General features: G+C 30.9%; 4 protein-coding genes across 4 annotated transcripts; 1 reads left to right on the forward strand and 3 right to left on the reverse strand.

The window, feature by feature from the left end:
• Positions 1-4949: 4949 nt before the first annotated feature.
• Positions 4950-5928, forward strand: LOC135957636 (FUN14 domain-containing protein 1). Its single transcript, XM_065508421.1, has one exon. It carries the CDS (start codon positions 5092-5094, stop codon positions 5620-5622), a length of 531 nt encoding a protein of 176 aa, XP_065364493.1. The 5' UTR covers positions 4950-5091; the 3' UTR covers positions 5623-5928.
• A 3811-nt stretch (positions 5929-9739) lies between these two features.
• Positions 9740-10004, reverse strand: ND-MNLL (NADH dehydrogenase (ubiquinone) MNLL subunit). The gene has a single exon (XM_065508014.1). It carries the CDS (start codon positions 10002-10004, stop codon positions 9843-9845), a length of 162 nt encoding a protein of 53 aa, XP_065364086.1. The 3' UTR covers positions 9740-9842.
• Positions 9740-10504, reverse strand: LOC135957292 (uncharacterized). Its single transcript, XM_065508013.1, has 2 exons — positions 10413-10504; positions 9740-10179 (listed from the first exon to the last, which is right to left on the reverse strand). The coding sequence occupies exon 2, from the start codon at positions 10171-10173 to the stop codon at positions 10012-10014; it is 162 nt and encodes a 53-aa protein (XP_065364085.1). The 5' UTR covers positions 10174-10179; positions 10413-10504; the 3' UTR covers positions 9740-10011.
• A 959-nt stretch (positions 10505-11463) lies between these two features.
• spidey lies at positions 11464-22271 on the reverse strand. Its single transcript, XM_065509081.1, has 5 exons — positions 21877-22271; positions 21665-21711; positions 12550-12625; positions 12141-12481; positions 11464-12064 (listed from the first exon to the last, which is right to left on the reverse strand). Exons 1-5 carry the CDS (start codon positions 22037-22039, stop codon positions 11729-11731), a joined length of 963 nt encoding a protein of 320 aa, XP_065365153.1. The 5' UTR covers positions 22040-22271; the 3' UTR covers positions 11464-11728.
• Positions 22272-22529: the final 258 nt, after the last annotated feature.

The following is a 22529-nucleotide window of genomic DNA, read 5'->3' on the forward strand; positions in this document are numbered from 1 at the left end:
TCTTATATATATTGATTCCTAGGTTGCAAGGTGGAACAAAGGACCACAACAAAGTTTTTCGTTGTGATCTATCCTGGGCTATCAGCTTCACTTCGGCCCAGGAATTTACAGTTGAGTTTGTTTCAGTCTCGTTTGTGCCTCTTCCTCTACTTCCTTGGGGATTCCATTCAATTGCTACGTAGTCGTTTGTGCGTCTGAGAACGTGGATAATCCAACTGCATTTACGAATGATATTCTGGATAAGTATTGGTGTTTCACCAGCTCTTTCCCACAGGTCTCCGTATGAAATAACATTCGGCCAAAACATCTTCATCAGTTTTCTTAAAGAGCGATTAATGAATAACTGCAAGGATTGCAAATCACTAGCTGTGGTGTTCAGGATTCACAGCCATATAAAAGGGCGGAATGCACGATTTCCATACTTTTTGCAGTGCTCCAAATGCTTGGTGTGCCTTCCGATGCGATTTTGACAATACCAGATATATAAACGATTGGACGTCTTCAAGATCCACGTTGTCTATTTTGAACTTTTGGGAGTTGGTGTTATTTAAACGCAAGACTTTGATCTTTGATATGTTAACATGTAAACCAGCTAGTTTGGTTGCAATATCCTTTAATGTTCCGTAATTTTTTGGTACCTTTATTATTACCCCAATATTGAGCTCAGGCGGAAGTGCATGTGAAGTCCGATAACGGGCCGTATTATCCTAGTACCAAGATGGGGATCGGCTTGAGTGCTTTTATAGCATTAACTATTCCCGACTCTTCTAGGCAAGCCGTATTTATGTCAACTGCAGCATGTGCGTATTCAGGTTGAGCGTCTGAGACCATGTTTCCCGCCCAAGATCGCTTATCCCGTCGAGCACTGCGTTTAACCATGCGGTCCATTGACGAATATAGGATCTGTAAGCTTTTATTTCTGCTTGGCCGATCTTCATAAGTTTTGGTATGCGATTTACATTAATATGAGGATTATTTGTGTAGAATTTAGACTTGATAACGATGTTGGGTGGGTCTACGACCACTATTTCAATATTTTACAAACGGAATGATAAAATCAATATGGTGGAGGGTATAAAAAATTAATTTTCCGTTTAATTATTTATAATTAATGATTTTTTTTCTGTGTACAAAACTCTTTGCAATAAACTATTATTTGGGGTCATTGAGATGATAGGTTTATCGTTTTCTTTTAATTTAGTCTGTCTTGCCTTATTATCATTTTCATGTCATTGTTTGTATTTAATATTTTGACCACAAAATGCACGTAGCCTGCAGTGACATGCATGTTTTTCATGCGAGCATTTGTAAACAACAATAACGCTGTGTGTGGATGGATGGATGTACATTAGGGTGGCCCCGTTTGTATGGAGGAAAAATAAAGTGTCTTGGCGCCAGAATTTGTTAAGCTGCATCAAAGGATAAAAAGGTCCAAAAGGAAATATATAAAATCTTAGTATTATGTGAAAGGTCTTTGAAAGGCGCTTTCAATGCGATGGGGGTATATTGATGGCGATAATCGGATAACATTTGTCCCTAGTCCCCATACAAGGCTCTCTAAGAAAATGACTTGAACATTCATAACTGTCTCATAATAATAAACCTAAATATTTCTACCAACTTTTGTGAGGAACGGTCCATAATTGACCCTATCCCCATATATCCCCTATATCAGAAAAATATATTATCACATATTGATGGTGGGTATCAGGCGCGGATCCAGGTCAAAGATTTGGTGAGAGGGGGGAATTAAAATCTATTTTTCATTTTTCTTATTTTCTTTTTTTTATATTAAAATTTTTCGATTTTTTTTGGGGGGTTCCATTTTTCACTTTTTTCAAGATTCGCACAGCCGAATATAACCTCGAGTTTCGACCTATATCTGGATTACTAAGTCATTAATATAGACAATATGGATATCTAATGATAGATATTTCAAAGACCTTTGCAACAACGTATATAAGTTGGAACTACAATGGGTCAAAATCGGAAAAAAATATTTTTTAATCCGAATTTTTTTTCCACAAAAAAAAAATTTAAAAACCAAAATTTTTTTTTAAAATTAAAAAAAAATTATTTAAAAAATTTAAAAAAAAAATTCAAAAAAAACCTTTTTTTCAAAAAATGAAAAAATAACTGGAAAAAAATATTTTTTTTAGTTAAAAATATTTAAAATTTGTATTTTGAAGTATAATTTGGTGAAGGGTATATAAGATTCGGCACAGCCGAATATAGCTCTCTTACTTGTTTTTAGTTGGAAACATCCAGTACATTCTTTTTGGAGCCACCCTAATGTACATAGTATGTATGCATTTGTTTAAATATTAAATTTAAAATAAAGAAGTCTCCAAATAGTGTTTGTTTAGGCACAATCATGATTTTTATGTTTGCAGGTAAATTAGTATACAATTTGTTGTTTTTTTGTTATTGTTGTTTGAAAATAAATGATAAACAATCTTTTTACAGCAAGTTACAAAAATGATTTTCAAAGATTAATAACAAATGCATACTTACAGTTTTCAAGGTTTTTCTAACGATAGTAAATAGTGAGATTGTATGTTTGGGTTAGACAGAGCAATCAACTAACAAACAAGTCGTACGTTTGTGTGTGCATGCAACATTTAGGTAGTGACTACTAAATGAATGCATGGAATGAAGAAAGTACGAAAAAAGGATTCATTGTTTGTGTAATTAAAAGTGCACATAATTTTTCCAAGGAAGGTCAGGTTTACTTTGTTTTTATTTGTTCAAATAATACTCATATTGTTTATGTTGAATTTCGAAATATCTTGTTGTTGTTTATCTTAATGACTTCCTATCACGTGTGATTTTTTTGTACCCATAAATTTTAAGTTAAAAGTAAACGTGTGATTTATATTTTGTACATAGACTTAGCATTTTCCCAAATTGTTAATAAAATATTTTTTAGGTTAAATTTTTCATTATTTTTCGAACAACAACCAAATTTTAAGATTAATTAATTACATTTAGAATACATACCTACACACATATATATGTACATAATTCAAATATTTTAAAAGTCATAAATTTCGAATTTAAAATCAGCTATCGTTATAAATACATACATATGTACATATCTTATACATACATACTAATGTATCTATTTTTAGATTTTAATTAAAATGGGAATCGATCGAATTCAAAACGATCAACTTGGAAAGATTGTTGTTGTGGAGTCGTTCGTGGACCTGAGGAAGGTAATCACCTATGCGGATTTGGTTATCTCAACGAAATCCAACATTTCTTCACTGGGTATCATTTTTGATAGCCTTTTTACGCATAAACTGCGAAATAGGAACAAGGTCCTCAAGGCACTAGCCGGCCGTACTTGGGGTATAGACAAAAAACCTTGCTATTTCCCTACAAGACGATTGGTCAGACAGTGGTCAACTATGCTGCTCCAGTGTGGTCGCCTCTGTTGAGGGATACTCAGTGGAGAAATATTCAAAGCTGTCAAAATGCAGCCTTAATGACCGAACACCACCTTCACGAAGAAACTAAGCTTCTACCGGTCAAGGAACATAACGTCATGTTGACGCAACAATTCCTTCTGGGATGTCACCGGAGGAGTCATCCAAACTTCAACATCACACAGTTGGAATCTCCGCCGAGGCATGCCAGAAAGGACCTACGCAAATACGAGGAGAGCATATAGAGGTATGTGCAGGATCCATTTCATCGTCTCTCGTATATGACAGTTTTGAATGCGGTTGCATGATACCGTATGAAAGTCGTACTTAGAGGTCGACCACCGATAGCAGACGCCGAGAAGATTCTGTCATTGTTTATGCTGATACAACAACAACAACTTGGAAAGGTGTAATGAATTTTAACGGATTTCAAGTTAAATTTATAGTCAATGTCTTATTAATTTCATGCAAAATAAAGCACTGTGCTTTCCATTTATTTTCAATATCGATTTCCATCACATAACTGATCATTTTATCAAACTTTAACCAATTTTGTATACAAATTCCATTTTAAGCTGAATTTTTTTTTTGGTGCTTTTCGTTATAAAACCATATTAGGTCTTTTAAGTACTAAGCAAATCTATAATCTGTAAGTGCATTTGTTTTTCTTTTAGATATTTTAATCCCAAAACTGCCTGCTTATGGTAATTTAGGTTTTCGGAAAAGGCACCATTATCGAGATTCATTCCAATAATCTATATTAGGATGCTTTATTTGTTGAACATGCATAATATGCAATTTTATTGAAATTCAGTGGAGAGTCACTTAAGTAAATTGATTAAATGTTAAAATTTTTATCAAATAATGAACAAATTATTGATAGTTCACATTATTTTGTGAAGATACAATAAATAAAAATACGAATAAAAAAAAATAGAGAAGAAAATTTTGCAAGCTGTTTTGTTGTTGGGCAAGAGTCTTGCCCAACTTAATTGCCTAATGTGAAAGGAGTCTTTGTTTCTATACGATTTACATATAGCTATTTTTGATAACTCCTAAACCAATAGAGATATTCGAAAACGGTTTGTTGATAAGACTTTCAGATTGTGAGTTGATTTTAAACTAAATTTTTACCACTAAAATATGAGAAAAATCTTTAGTTTTTTTGACCATGTCAAAGGATTCTTTTAAATTTTTTTATAACAAAAAATTTTAATTATTGTATTTAAAAATGTCTTGTGATTTCAATATCCTCAAAAGTAGTTTGATAAAATTTAAATTTGGTAACAGTTAAGTAAATAAATGACTCGTGTACTGAATATTAACAATATAAAACATGAGTTTGTACTTTGGACCTAGAATTTGATGAACATAATTGCACTCAACTGTTTTAGCGACGTTGCCATCACTAAACAGTATTAAAATACAAATCTGGCAATACCCAAACATATACAAATCAATTGCATCGCAAATAGTGACGGCGTCGCAGTTTTTTCAATTGACCAGGGACTTTAATACAGTTTGCATATTATACCGCAGAAAAAAAAGTACGAATTGCATATTTATTAGATCATCTAAAAATTATCTCAAAGGATAGACAAGAAACAATTTATTAAGTTAAATAATATTAACAACAAATAGTGAATCACTTGTGTATATTATGAGCGATTGGGCCAAATCTCAAAAAAACCAAACCAACAAAAACATAGAAAAAATGTCTGATGACGCATCTAAATTTTTGGGAGGCATTTTGGGCGACATCAGCTCCCGGTCGGCGTACTCACAAATACTGATTGGAGCCTCAACTGGCTGGGCCACCGGCTTTGCTACCATGAAAGTAGGCAAGTTTGCAGCTTTTGCTATTGGAGGAGGTATTATATTGATGGAAATTGCGCATCAAGAAGGCTACATTGAAATCGATTGGTCGAAAATAACACGCAAATTGGACAAAGTCACCGATAAAGTCGAAGAAGCTGTTACCGGCCAGGAGAAAACTTGGATCGACAAGACCGAACGGTTTGTTGACCGTAAATTGGATCGTGCTGAAGATCTATTGAAAAATAAATCGAAATTAGCCAAGAAATGGTATAGTAAACTGATTGGGGATGAAAATGGTCCGAAAATAAATGATTTACACATTTTCTTAACTGCTTTCGTTGGTGGCATAGCATTGGGTATTGCCACTGCTTAATTAAAAATGTATTTTTACAAAAACTCAGCATAAAAAGTAAACTCATAAATGAATGTTTTGCCAAGAATGTGTGTTAGACGAGTCATTTAATTTTTCTTTTCGTTTTCTTCATTATTACTTCATTAATATTATAGACATTTAATTATTTGTGAAATGTACTTTTTTTAAACGAATCTTTTATTTATGTATTTTCTGTTAATTTAGTATTACAAAACCAAAAAAAAAAAAAAACTAACAAAAAAATGCGTTTAATCGAACAAAAAATCACAATAAATCGATGAAATTATCTTATATTTCAAACGAAAATAGTTTTTGTTGACGGAAGTTATTTTCCATTTAATACTGAATGAGATGATCTAAGATGCTAATAAGCATGTTGCAGTCTAAAAGTATTTGCATAGAATATTTAGAATATGCTATAACAAATAGTAGACAAAATACATACATATGTACTTATAAGCGTGTCATTATATAACAATTATATAGAAATTGTTAAAATAACATAACTAAAAGAAAAACTTTCAGTTTTGCTTATTTAAAAAAAGACACCAATTATAAAATTTCCAATATTTTATGCCATTATAATAGTAATTATAATTTCAGCACTATTATAAATCTGAAATACATAGTGCTTCGGAAATTAAATAAACTTTTAATATAGAAACAAAACATATTTGTTTTTTTTTTAAATATGTATATTTATAAAGATTTATTCCCTAATTTTGTAAGTCGGAACGAAATTTAAAATTTTATCATATTTTACAAAACTAATTTTTTGTTTCTGTAAATATTCCCAAGCGCTTAAAATAGCAAAATCAAACGTTAACGTTAATTTTTATTCGTTTCAATCATGGCAGAACAAGCAAGGTACAATTATTAAAAAGTACGTTCTCAATTATACATTCCCTATAACGTCAAACAAAAGAAAATTAGAAAAAAACAAAACGAAATGTCTAATACAAAAATAAATAAATTAAACAAATTTTTGTGTATTTACTTTTTTTCGTGAAATATTCAATTCAAATTCAATTTTTCCTAAATAAATATGTGTTAGTTTTAATATAACGTGCAAAACATTGCGAAAACAAAATAAAAAGTGATGAGAGTAAATGCGTTATTTGACGTTGTAGGGGTAAATATTGAAAACTCGCCCTAATAATTGTACCTGGTTGGTTCTATCATGATTTCAATATATTTTTCATGGATTTGGAAATTTTCAAAGAAAAAATATTTCTACATATTTGAGAAAATGTTTATCTTTTCATGCAAAAACAAACATAAAGAAATATTTTTTTAAACAAATGTAAAAACATTAGATTTTTTTTAAGAAATTTTAATTAAATAAAAATAATTTGATCTATTTGGCAGATAGCTGTCATAAAAATTATGTTTTCAATCGTTAAACAAATTTATTGAAACGCAAATATCGTTTCGGTTTACAACATTTTTATTTTTTCGTTCCAGACTCGAAACGAAAATTCGTTTTGATTTACAAAATGAGGCCATAAATAATAAACTTGGTATATAAAAACTTTACATACCTATTTGGTTTTTATTGAAATACGCAATAGAAATAGATGGTAAATTTAAAAAATATATTGTAATAGACTGACGCTAAAGGTATTTACCGACGACAATACTGTGTATTAATATAATTAAAAATTAATATATTGAAATACATTTCTTGTTTACACCATAGTATAACAAATATTTTATTTTTTTGATATATTGTATTTTCCGAAATTTTTCCATAGACGATGAAATTGTATGTTTTTGACTCACTATTATTGTCGTCAGCAATTACCTTAAAAATCTATTTATAAAGATATTTAATTTACTTTTTGATTTCTGTTTTACACGTATAACTTGACAATCCATAATTGATAATGAATCATCAATATGACTCCAAACGATTTTCTCTGTCATACTGAATTTATTAAGCATTAGGCAGTGATAAAATGTTCATTAACGAATTGTCAAACGATGATCAACAAATCTGTGGTGGTTTGGAAAAACTAGGTAACTCCATTTTTAGAAAACACGAGAAAAACACATTTAAAGTTTTAAACATATTTCACTAATTATTTAATATGAATTTATGTTATTATGCATGCGCATTAAACAAAACATAATTTTAAATAATGTTGAAGATTTCCATTGAACTCATTTTTGGACATTAGAACCGAAACAAGTTACCTTGTTTTTTTTATCTTTCGAAAAATGGAGTTACCTAGTTTTTCAAAAAAAAACTATTTTGGTTAATTAATTTTTTATTTTATGGAATTAAAGCAACTTTAATAATTATTTGTGGTAAAACATTGACTATTTGACTCAGAACGTTAATTTATCCGTTATTTTTACGAAAAAATGGAGTTACCCAGTTTTTTCAAAATAATATTTATCAAAAATAAAAGGAGTTTTTTTCTTGTTTTAGGTTCAAAATGTGATTGTTTTTTTGTTCTCTTAGTTTTCGAAACAGCGTCGTTTTAAACATAAAATTTTTCAGTTTTTTAAGAAAATATGGATTTACCTTGTTTTTTCAAAAAATGCATGGAGTTAGCAAATTTTTACATGAAAATAACTTTTAAATGAGATACTATATCAAAATTTCGATCTGACAGAATGATAGTAAATGAAACGTAGTTTATATTTTTGGTGTTATCTCAATTTTCTCAAAAAGTGGAGTTACCTAGTTTTTCCAAACCACCACAGAAATACATATACTATTTGTTTTACAAATATGTAGAAGAATTAGTAGCCGGACATTATTTTAATAATATACTTTAATTTCCTTCAGATTCAAATTTGTGGCAAAAATCATGTTTTTAAATTTTTGCAGTTCGGCCTAATATTAATTTCTGGACGAATTTACATAATTAATTATCTTCATCTTGGAATATAAATATTTCAACTAATTTTTTTGTGTCCTGCAGCACCGACTTTACATTGTGGACTCCATTATTTTTTCTTCATCAAGAATAGAAAAGTGTTTTTCAACGGAACAATTATTCTGGATGCTTTTATACCACTCACCATGTGTGATAAGGATATTCATAAGTTTGACATTCCGTTTGAAATACATATCTACATTTTTCATTTGGAAACCCAAATATATTTACATATTCTGTATCATTATAGATATCGGAGACGATATAGCTATGGCCGTTTGTCTGTTCAAATCAACTTTCTGAGGCCCCCAAATATCGTACATGATTGAAACACTAAGTATCGAAAAATGCATATCGCTTAAAATTTGCGTTTTCGATTTGATAACGTCAAACAGCTGTTCTGACCAACGAAAATGCTAGATTTGGAGTTTTCTGTTAGTGTAAACTGAAACGAATAGAAAATCGCGTGGCTTTCAGAACATGCTGAAATGCGTTTAACAAACCGTAAGCTGGGTTTTGCAGAACATTGGCGAATATTTAAATTCGAAAAAAGCATAAAACCACGACTACCTCCATTTTTATCTACATATATCATAAACATAGACAAAACGGATATCTAAAGATATATTTTTTAAAGACCAAATTTGTTTTCAATATTCATCCTAAATTATTCATTTGTGATGGATATATAAGACTCGGTACAGTTGTAATAGCTCTCTTACTTGTTTCTTTACAAAATGTTCTGTATTCGGCCAAATTTTGTTCGAATTCTAGTATTAACCAATTTTTGTCGTAATCCAAAGCCTAATAATCGATCGGACTCAACATTTTTGAAATCTCTCTATACATAACTCCTCAATGTGGAACATTTTTATCAAAACCCGTCCATTTTAAATGGTTGTTAATCAACCCAGTCTTACTTTGCGACTGATCGATGACATTTTGTTGCAAATCATCTGATTCTGTAAAATAATTGGTCACTTTTATGAAAATTTCAGCCCTGATAACATTGAAATTAACTATGATTATTTTGTTGGAATTTAAAACCTGGAAACAACTTATGTAGTTTCTCCTTTTGTCATAGAAATAATGAAATATCTGAGTTTATCGTACTCGAAAATTCTTCGATATTCCAAAATTCTACTTTTATTTAGTAGTAGTAATAAAATAAATTGCCAAAAGACGGAACTATTATTGCTACATATTATTTTACTTACATTGAAATAAAATTCTTTTAAATTTTCGTGTACTTTAGATATATTTTTAAAAATTAAAAATAAACATTTATTTTTACATCTTAAACCGAGATTTTTTCTTTTGGTTTTCTATGGTTTACCATGATGGCTGTTTTCTGCCTTCAGGACGACCGTACAGAGCACTCTTGTCTCTGAACATGGTCATACGTTCGGTTTCTTTTAAATCCAAAAAGTGACCAATGGCAAAACCGATGAAAGGCAAAACGCCCCAGATGTAACGTTTGTCGATACCCAACATATTTTTGTTAGTGTTTCAAAAGTTCTTGAGCCTTGGCTTGTTCCTTTTGTTTACGTTTCCAGGCCTGTGTGTTAGACCAATCGGCAAAAATGGTGGCGGCGGTAAATGTGGGAAAAAATATTACAGCTCCGTATTTTTTTGCCACTTGAGCAACAAGACTACTTGCCATGAAGAGCTGGAAAGAAAACAAACAGAAAATTCCGGTGAGTACGAAGAAAAATCAAGCACATTACGTAAGTTGAGACAATTCTCTGTTATAAATAATTGTTATTATTCCAGTTGTTAACATTTAATTGTTTGAATAAGTTTCCATTTATTGTTGTGTACAGTTTTCTTTAATTCTTTTTATTATTATTTTAGATATTTTAACAAGTTTTAACAAATATAATTCTTTTAACTTGCACTTACTTTTTCCAAATGTTGCGTGTTTTACGTTTTTCTTTTTGTTTAATATGAAATGTCAATTTTGACAATATTAAAATGCTGCTTCTTATTTAATATATAGAATTCACAATAGTAATTGATGTGAATGTTATGCCTAAAAGTATGCTTTATTTTAAAAGATTTCCAGACAGTGTTGCCAGAAACGTAATTTCCAAATATGCTAAAATGTTCTATAAATGAAAAAAGTGACAAATCCAAAAGATATCCCTTTCGGACCACTGCGCGGGAAATTGGGAGAAGTCACAAAACCGTGATGGGACACTTAAAAGATATTGAAAGCTATGAAAAGAAATAAATAGAAAGGGAGGATTCCAACCGCTGGGTTGGTGAAAATTGGACCTTTAGGTTACCCCATGTATGTGCTAGCCGAGTCCGCCAAATGCACGAAATCATATTTAAACATTAAAGACCTTATTGAATTTTCCATCGAGGTATAATTTTATTCCGTACTACAATTTCCTATAGGTTTTATGTGAGATTGAGATATGGCGACTGGGCAGGCCATTACAAAATACGCACTTCATTGGATTGTAACCACTCGGTTACATCGACAAATTAGAGCCCAATTTCCTCAGCGTTTGGATACGTAACATCATTTATCATGGATCTGTATTCGATTTCAGACATAGTATCTTACACTGCCTCTTAAAATGTATTTGGACTCATCCGAAAATAGAACATTATTCCATTTCTGTCTCAAACAGTTCAAATGTTCTTTGGGAAATTTATAAATAAAAAGTTTTTGCTGGGCAATAGCAACCAGACCAGCCTCATTTACCTGCGGCTAACAGTTCGGGAACTAGTTTCCAATTCTAGATTATTGATAACCTCCCGGGGAGTCATTTGTGGGAAATTCTTAAACTCTTTTATTATTAAATTATCTTGTCTTGTTGTGTTTTTGAAAACTGAAATGTTGAAATTACAGTTTTACAAAAAACTTTCCATTGTATTGTTACTTACTTTACTGTAAATTTGGAATTTTATCAAAGGAATTAAAAATAAAACTTCAATTCAATTTAAATTTCTTCAAAAATTATTATATTATTTATTATTAAAAAATATGACACTTTTTAAAAGCAAAATTAAATAAATACATACATAAATTGTTTCACCTAACGAAACAAAAACATTTTAAAGTAATATACCCAGCAGTCCTTTAAAATTTGAATGCAAATTAAATAAAATATTAGAGGAAGAATTACAATTTCTATAATGCATTATTTCAATCCGTAGATTCTTTGGTCACTGTCGTTGTTACAACCATATTATGTTTGGACTGACTATTGTTTTTTGGCAATATTGCGTAAAGCTCGCTTACGTGTATTGAGTAATTGCCTAAATACTAGTTGACTAGCGAATTGTTCACAGAAAATGCATGATATAGCACTGAGTGCAACCTGCATAAGGGTATGAGGTAAATAGCCGGCAGTGCGTTCGGCTAAGCCTAAAGTTTTAAGAGCAGATTCAACATAGGTATCGGCTGAGGGAGCAAAAGTACTGGTTTTACGAATTTTTGTCATGTTTGTGGCCACAAAACCGGGTTGAATACTTTGCACAAAAATGCCTTGAGCACGATATTCGGTCTGCAAATCGGCACTGAATTTGTCCACGAAAGCCTGAAAATGAGTGTGAAAAGATTTGTAAGAAAATACATATAATAAATGATAGTAGTATTTCATTATTTTAATTTACCTTGGTAGAACTATATACTGTCAACAAGGGATTCGGTATAACACCGGCCGTTGATGATATATTAATTACAGCTCCCTTCTTCCTCTCCACCATTTGTGGCAATATCAATGCTGTCATTTGTAGCACAGAATGTACATTGGCCGATATGATGTCTCTTAAGAACTGAGGATTCTTTTGACTGAATTCAACAAAGAATTCGGGATAGGAATAACTCATGCCTACATTATTAACCAATACACCAATCTCCAGGCCTTCAATTTGCTGTTGAATTTTTGAGTAAATTTCCTGTCCGCCAGTGAAATCGACATCAACAATTTTGGTTTCAACATTGTATGCATCGGCTGGAGTAAGTGAATTTTTATTAAATGTTATAAATGTTTAATAAAATAAAGTATTATATATTATTTACCGATTTCCTTGGCTACAGTTTCCAATTTACTGAGAGAACGACTGATAAGAACCACATTCAAACCTTTCTTTGCCAACTGAAAATAAGACAAAAAGAGAAAAATAGTATTAATTATAATAATTCAAGCAAAGTATTAAGTAATAAAGTACAAAGAACTTTTAGTAAATATTTAAATGTCCTAATTGGATCAATTTACTATATTATGTACCGCAAAATGTTGATGCAAAAACTTGAAAACATTTATAAACTAGTTTCTAATTCAAAAGGAAGTTTTATCCTTACATTTCTGAGACCTTTTACAATCTACTATGTGTGATAGCTTCCCAGAACTTCTCTTAAATGAGTTCTGAAAATTAATTCCAAACTAGAATGAGTACTATTTATGTGTTCTTAATCCCCTGTCTATACTTGACAAATATTTATCATAACAATTAATGACGTTTGTTGTCAAGACAAAGTTGTCTGAGCAAATGCACTAACAGGAAATTTACTCTAAAATTCAACAGCAAATTGAAGGCCATAACGAAGCAATAATACTTATAAATGGAGACTATACCTTATAATTTTTTATCTTGACAACCATTTTGACGTTATCACGATAAAAATAGATCAGGTATAGACAGGGTGTAAGGGTTTCCAACAGGCAATGTCAAAAAGTCATTTTTATTACAGTGATGATCATGAATGAGCAAGGTTTGGAATTCATGAAAACTGTGTACCAAAATAATGAGTCTGTGTTCACAACTTTATGAGCGCTTACTCCAATATACGATAATAATTGTCGTATCAGACAGGCTATAGTAGGTAGATTCATTCGAGTATGGATCATCAAAAGCTTAAAGGAAATCATGGGTATTTACCAAACATGATATTCACCAATGACTTTTTGTCAATAAGCATATTATGGATTATGGCCAATATAGTGTGGATTTCCGGAGCTGTGTTTGTGCTCCGGCATGAATTGGTGTAATAAATAGTGGATAAATTTGAGTCAACATATTCATTGTGGAATGTTTCTGTCCTATTGAAATAACACACCGGTCGAAGTACCGAAATTATCACTGCGCTAAGTGCTTCAGTTCAAAATAAGCCAAATCTGTCGATTCCAAACCGTTCACAGGAGTTGTGGTGAATATTGCATAAAGAACTTAGCCTACACAATTACAAGATCAAATTGATCTTGAACTTCTTCGATTGGGCTTTGCAAGTTAATCGAAAAATCAATTGCAGTAATGAAGCTAGTTTTTGTCAATAAGCTAAATATATTCCTGTATCCTCTGCAGCATCATTGAAATAACGAAGGGGAGAGATCTTGGCCTACACTATATTGCATGATCAAACTGGTTTTGATCTTTCCAAGTTCGAAACTTCTCCTATTGGGCTTTGCAAGTTTAACGAAAAATCTTATTTTTTAATGATTTTTTTTAATATGCTAAATATGCGTTATTGGAGAGCAATAAACAAAAAGTGATTGTGTGGTATGGATTTCATGTCGGAGATGTGGCTGGACCATATTTTTTCTTTAATTAAAATTTCCCTCTGTGGCGTTTCTCCGGTCCCCATTAGCGACACAAAGCAGGGTTTTATTGTAATAGATAAAATAAATTATATGAACAAATTTTCAAAGAAATATATTTCACGAGTCCCCAAATATTCGTTTTTATATTTGAAAATTGATAAAATATTGAATTTCCGTATTTTTCGTCAAAAAATTCTTTCGATACTTCGTTATATTTTTTGGAAATGTATCTTAACAAGGATAGTTTTCTAATAGAAAATGTTTAAAATACAATGATAGGGGGTTTCCCTTGGCCCTTCCGAATTTAACCTATTTTTTTGCCCCAAAACAAATTTTGACTTTATGGGCATTTCAATTATTACTGACTATTTGGGGTATTCACACGGTCTATTATTTGGTCATATTGTCCTAATGTATTATGGTAGCTTAAACAAATTTTTGTTGTGTTTCAAACAAAAAAGTTCTAAACTAATAAGACTATTTGATCTATGTTTATTGTTTTGTCATAAAATAATCCTTTTTTTTGTTTAAAAGACAACAACAACTATTATAATATATTAGGACATTATGACAATATGACCGTGTGAATACCCCAATTATATATTTCCAAAGTTTTGTCAAATATGCAGTATTTTTTTAAATATCGGAAGTAATTTAATTCCAACTATCAATAAAATAAACTCTTATGTTAGTTAATTCCTAGCAATATTTAATACGATTACAAAAATTGGTAATTTTGAATTTAATCGTCAGTTGGTTATGACAGATTTATTTCCAAAATATTTTGATTCTAACCTAATGTGCAATTTCAGAGGAGTTGAGAAACCCAAAAACTGTCAAAGAATCGATGGCTGCAGGATCGATTATGATCGATCAAAATTAAACTTATTCAAGACAAATCAATGTTCATATAAATGTAGTGTGTAGCTTATTTTCTAAGAATTTAATCACCTGTTAAAAACTTAGTTAATTTGAATTCATCATTAAACAAAAAAAGGTTGCTTATTTTATTTAATATTTGTTCTTTATTTGTTCTCTATGTAAATATTTACAAAAAAGTTTACTTTACAAATGTGCCAAATGCATTAGCAAATTTGTCAACGAGTACATCAGAATGACACTTCATAATTGTAAATGAAAATTTTAAATTAAGTAAAAATAAATTTGCATATGTATTTGTTTGAACTTGTACTTCTAAGCTTAATATTATTTACAGAACTAATAATGAACCTTGATTATTTACAATTCATTTGTTTTATTGCAAATTTAACAATTAATAATTTAGCAAATAGTGCAATGTAAGTGTTACTTATTGGGATTTTTTGTAGTCAAGGGTTTTATTAAAGCAAAGTGATATGTACTTAGAAACCTTCACCTGAAATTTACTTTCAACCTTGTCATGGATTAGATGCGGCTGAAATGGAAATTGATCAAGCAATTGTATGATCACATGTATAAAATGTAATTCGAATAAATTTACGTTAAGGAAGGCGTGGCATAACCTCTTACCAATTAAAGGATGTATTTCCTATTGGCACTATATTAAAATGAAAGTTTGAAGATTCCACTTTCAATATTCCAGCTTTTTAGTTGATCGTTCCAAAAAAATTTAAGCTTATAAATAATTTTGTGTATTAACATTATCTCGATTTCGTGCTAACAATAATATTTAAACTATAAAAATTAATTTTTGTTGGCAACATGCAAAAAACTGCAGTTATTGAAAATTGTTGATAATAGCGGTCAATTTTAATAAACATACAAATATCTATGGAAATGTATATACATACATATGTACTAAACATAAATAACGTACAATATACATACATGAGTATAAACAATACTAATAGGTAGACAGTCAGTCCGTCAGTCAATCGATTATATATTTTAATATTCTTTCCGTGTGCGTTTTCAGTTTCAACAACGAATAATTTCTATTATTTTCCTGGTGATTTAGTTAAATTAGTATTCATTGAACTTTAAGGGGGCCCTATAAGTTTATGTACTTGTACTTTATGCATTTGTCTTGTCTGTTCACATTTTTGTTTGTGGATTTTTGGTATAAAATACAAATTTTATATACATACATACGTGTTATAAATAAATGATGAGTTAGCGGAATATTATTATATATTTTTTATATAGTTTGAAGAAATTCAAGAAATTTTAAATAACATGTGGTGACACAAAGTACAGCGTTCTAAATTTGTAAATTAGGTGTAGTATTTGATTTGAAATTATATTTATGGACTACATAGAGAAGTAATTATTAACACAATTGTTAAATCATAAGTGAATTCTTTTATTTCTTTAAAAATATTGAAAAACTTTGAACAAATTCTGTTGAAAAGGGTAAGAATAGATATCGTCCCCTCAATAAAACAATAGCATATACACCATTATTATAAAATTTGGTGAAATTCTACTTCCACAAATTGGGTCAAAAGATCAATTAAAATATAACTTTTGTTCTAGATGTCTACCAACACAAAAATTTTAAACACAATTATTTCAAAATGGCAAAAAAATTATACATTATTGTTTTATTAAGGGGACGATATATGTATGTCACTGTGGTACATATGTAAATGCCTATAAAAAAGCAGTAGCCTTTCAAAATTCAGAACCGAAAAGTTTTTATATAAAAAATTAAAACAAATTATAATTCATTCCCCCTCCCCCAAATGGTTGACTTGGATCCGCGCCTGCATATATATGTATTTCTAAGATAAATTCAAATTTACTATGTTTTCTAATAATATATTTTTAAAGTTTAACAAAAATACTTTTATAGAATGATGGAATGGACACTGTACTGTTAAACAAATACAAAAATAATATTTAAGAAAAACATGATCAGGAACAAGTAAAGCTATGTTTCCGCATACACCGTAATCGGCACCGAAAACGAAATTCCATACATTTGCACCGAAAAAATGTTCTGAAACTTACTTTTTTTCGGTGCAAATGTATGGAATTTCGTTTTCGGTGCCGATTACGGTGTATGCGGAAACGTAGCTTAAGAGAGCTATATTCGGCTGTGCCGAATCTTATATACCCTTCACCAAATTATACTTCAAAATACAAATTTTAAATATATTTAGGTAACCAAAGTTTATTTTTTTAATTTTTTGTAATACAAATTTTTCGAATTATTATTCAAAATTTTTAATTTTTTTAAATTTAAAATTTTTTTTTTTAAATTTAAAAAAAATATTTTTTTTTTCGATTGTGACTTATTGTAGGTCCAACTTACTATGGTCTTATATACGTTGTTGCAAGTCTTTGAAATATTTATCATTAGATATCTATATTAATTACTTAGTTATCCAGATATAGCTCAAAAATAGGTCAAAAATCGAGGTTGTCCTGGTTTTTTCCTCATATCTCAGCCATTTGTGGAGCGATTTTGCTGATTTTAAATAGCAAACTTCTCGAAAGCATGTCTGACATAATTATTGAAGATTTGGATCCCGAAGATATCTGGGGTCTTCAGAAAATTGATATCAACAGACAGGCGGACATGGCTTAATCGACTCCGCTATCTATAAGGATCCAGAGTATATATACTTTATAGGGTCGGAAAATTATATTGTGGAAATTACAAACGGAATGACAAACTTATACAAATATACACTTCTCACGAAAGTGAAGGGTATAAAAAGTAACACCCCCCCCCCCAAATGGTTGACTAAGATCCGAACCTGTATATACATATATATTTCTCAGATAAATTCAAATTTACTAGATTTCTATTAATTTATTTTTAAGGCCTTATTTATGAATATGGGTGTTAAAGTTTAACAAAAATACTTTTATAGAATGATGGAGTGGAAACTGTTAAACTTCTGCAACAACAAATACAAAGTAATATTTAAGAAAAACATAATTATGAATACAAAATTCCCCGGGAGTTTTCCCAAAAAATGGGAAAAGAGAAAAAATTCCTGGGGAATTTTTTTTTCTTAATTGCTGAATGTTTTACAGTTAGTTCAATATTTATTTTAGTTTAATAATTTCAGTTTCGCATAAATTAGTAAAAATAGCTAGAGTACAGATTTAAAAACCAAAATATTCAATTAATAAATCAGCAGTTTCAAAAATTTAAAAAAAAATCGTTAAAAGGTACTGTAAATTCTCAACATTTGGGAGGAAGAACTCGACATAAAACTACTCCAAGACAGCACAATTTAAGAGCAAGAGAGTTTAATAAATATCCAAAAATTATTCCCCGGAATGTTATATATGTATAATCTAAAAATGGTATTTAGTTCTCGAAATGTTAGCCGCATGGCAAATGTGATCTTGGTTACTATATCCCCTCGAGAAAGCCTCTTATTTTTAAAAAACCATACTGCTCGTATACAATTTGCCGAAGAACATTTAAACTGAACGAGACAGAAAAGGAATACTGTTCTTTTCGGATGAATCCAAATACAATATTTGTAAGACGGTCGAATGGAAAATGACTGGACCCCAAGTACATCAATAAGACAGTCAAGTTTGGCGATGGAAATCTTATGGTTAAGTTATGGGTCTAATTCATATCATATAGGTTACTATGACAGGAATCGGATACAGATTCATTTAAAACGATGTTAAGTATCCATATCCTGAGAAAAAAAGCCCCTAGTTTGAAGATTCCAGCACGACCATGACCCATCTACGATTACGTAACCGAGTGGTTGCATTCAAATAAGGTAAGTGTTTTGAAGTGGTTTGCCAAATCGCCAGATCTCAATCCAATGGAAAACCTAAGGGAAATTGTAGGTCGGAAAATACAGACTCAAAAATATACCACGAATGAAGCTTTATGAGGGAATAGGAAACGATTTTAATGGAGACGATATATTCATTAATTGTTTCAATACATAGACGCTGTGAAGCAGTAATAAACAAATAAGAAACTATAGTCGGTCAAGCCCGACCACTAAAATTTCAATAATTTGTTTGAGTGATTTTCGGACTTATCGACTGATCGTCATGAAATTAAGATGATTGATTTCCGTATACATAATTTATTTGTCTTGAATTTTATTTGAATACCAACATTTTTAGAAAATGTATGCTTGGAAGTGGGTTGTGAAATTAAGTCGTGTGATATCTTCGATATGAAACTTATTTCTGTTTAATTTATTTTGGATACTAAAATTTTGATGAAATTATGCTCGTTAAAGTGATGTTCGGAAGTTGGATTTGTATGGGTGCTATGACCAATTATGAACCGACCGCCTTGAAAGTAGGTTGCGTAATTTATTTCTATATGAAACTTATTTGACCCCTTTCACACTAGGCAATTTAGTTGCGCAAGTCTCTTGTGTTTGTAGATGACAGAGGTAATGTCGGGTTAAGGAGAAGAAAATTTTACATGCTGTTTTGTTGTTGGGCAACAGACTTGCGCAACTAAATTGCCTAGTGTGAAAGGGGTCTTTCAAAGTTCATATAGAAATATTTTCAATATTTGAATATCAAAATTTTTAAGAGAGGTCCTTTTTTGTATTTTTATTTATTGAGGAATTTGTCTAGACACCTATATATGTAAATTAGACATTTATAACAAAAAAATCCTATACCTGGAGGACATTTGTATGGGGCTAGGGGATTATCGAAATATCTTCACAATTTCGACCTATACTTTACGCATAAGTTCAAATGGACAGCCAACCAGCCAGGCGGAAGGACATCGTTAAATCTATTCAGAAAGTGATTCTGAGTAGATCAGTCAACTTTATGAGGGTGTTAGACAATATTTTTGGTGGGAAAATAACGTCTATCCAATACAAATTACTTTGTACTTGTTTGATTTTGACCTATTAATTAAATATTTGGATATAAAGTTTCCATTGTATTGTATATTCACCACTTTTGGTGGTATACAAAATAATACATATTAACATATTGATTAGTCTTGAAGGCCTCCCACTTTGAACTATATCTATCCGACTGTATACTAAGCGCTTAACTTCTGCAACCACTAATATCGGACTTCTGGGATAGCGAAACACTACTGACTGAACTCACGGAGGGGATATAACTCTGCTGCCAAAGAAATGCAACATCTCTGATTGTAAGAATTGGAGAGGAATAACGTTATTAAGCATGGTGAATAAAATAGTAGCGCATAAGTGAATATCAGACCATGGGTGAATTCCAAAATGTATGTATGCAATGCAGTCATATCTTTATCAAGACAAAGCATGCAAACACGTAGTTAAAATTTAAAAAAAACTTATCATACTGCCTGTTTTTACCTTTTCATACATTTTGCGATATGAAAAATTATCAAAGTTTACACGGTTGCGTTAATAATGGCTCGACTTTTTAAGGTTGCATTGCATACATACATTTTGGAATTCACCCCATGTGTCACCTAGTCTACGGAACGAGCAGGCTGGTTTTAGAGCGCATCGATCATGCGTCGACCATGTAAACACATTGCGCATAATAGTGGAGCCATCCGTCGAATGGCGCACACCGATCTACCTGTGCTTTATAGACTTCGAGAAGGCGTTTGACACCATGAAACACAATGTAATCTTGAGATCACTAAAGCAAATGAGTCCCGAGCAAAATCACCAGGCTAATCAAAAGCTTGTACGACGGCTTCACCTGCCGAATACGGTACGAACAGCAACTAAGTGGCCAAATTCCAGTGGAGAAATGTGTGCGCCATGGATGCATCCCATCTCCATTGCTGTTTAACATCGTACTTGATGTCGTAATCTCAAAATAACAGAGGCATTACGTGGGGACTACAAGGCAATCTTGGAGATCTAGCGAATGCTGATGACAGTTGCCTCCTCGCACAATAACATACCGATATAACTGGAATACTGAACGATATTATAGAGAATGATGCGCTAGCAGGGTTGTCAATAAACATACCTAAAAGCAACAAATAACACCCGAACAATTAGATAATGTGGACTCATTTTGTTATTTAGGCAGCCAGATGTCGAATTAATAAGATATAGAGGTGATGATACCGTACGCTCAGCTCTGGATTGGAATCCTCAGGTTTGTCGCAGAAGAGGTAGACCGGCTAATACTGGATTTTTTTTTTTTTTAATTTACCAATTTTTTATTATTTTATAAACTCGAATACTCCTAAAGCAAGGACTATACGAATTTTTATGTCAATCGAAGCAGTAAGTTAGAAATGTCAGATTTATTTCTTAAATATTTTGATTCCGACACTGTGCAATGTCATAGGAGTTCTGAAATAATATCGAACTATAAACTGCCATTTGGCTTCATAGAATAGATCGCTGAAGGATTGATTATTATCGATCAAAATTAAATATATTCATGACAAATCTATGTTTACATAAATGTTGTGTTCTAAATCATTCTAAACAACATTTGACGTAAAGCTAAGCCAATAGAATTTCAGAAATTTCCTATTGAATTTCTATATTTAGAAATTTCTGAAATAGAATTATAAACTTTTGAAATACTATTGTTATTTCAGAAGTTTATAATTATTTGTTAAGGGCAGGTCTAATACATACATGTTTGTGTAAGTATACACAAATGGTCATTGAAGAATTATTCCTTATATGTTCATATTTTTGTGAAAAATCAATATTAACTTACCGCTTTAGCGTACGCTTTTCCAATACCATCGGTAGCACCGGTAATTACTGCAACAAAATTGAAAATTAATTTTTAATAATCGTATAAAATTGTAGTTGTTGATAAAACCTTATCAAATGATGTGTATGTATGCTCATTTTTTTATACAATTAGATAATTTCTTACGATACAATTAAATGATAACAATTCTATGCACAAATTACAACACCTACCAGCCCATTTGCCCAAACGTGAAACATCGACCTTAGGTCCAAACAATTTTGGCCCAATTATATTAATATACAACCAGGGCAGGAATTTTGTAACCAAATGATAGCCCACTATGGCAATGGCAGCAGTTCCCAAAACTCTCATACATTTGCAATCGAAATCCATGTTTTTTTAAAAGATTTTTTCACAAATTTTCTTATGGAATATAAAGGGCAAACTTGGCGTTGCTTCTTTTTGTTTTCTTTTCAAGAAAAACACACAAATTGTTTAATTTAATTTATAAAATAATATTTTTATTTTCCGTTTTGTTATACCGGGTAGCAAAGTGTTTTTAATAAACTGCCACTATATATTTTTCGAACGCACAGTAATGCCTCTGCTGAGTTTCTGATTTTTAGTTTTTGTATATTCGTAATTTTTGTTGTTGTTGTTGTCATTTTCAATTGATTCATTTAAAGAACACATTTCTTTTCATTTACGAGTATATTTTTTTGTATTTTATTTATATGTACAATGTGTTCTTTGTCGTTTTGAGTTGTTTCTATTAAGCATTCGAAGCTCATATTCTATAGATAAGGCTATCGTTGAAAATGTTTGAGTAGCACAACGCTCTCCCCATTCTATACATACATACATGTCCGCCGACATTTACAAA

The sequence above is a fragment of the Calliphora vicina genome, chromosome 4 (assembly GCF_958450345.1).
Source record: "Calliphora vicina chromosome 4, idCalVici1.1, whole genome shotgun sequence".
Lineage (NCBI taxonomy): Eukaryota > Metazoa > Arthropoda > Insecta > Diptera > Calliphoridae > Calliphora > Calliphora vicina.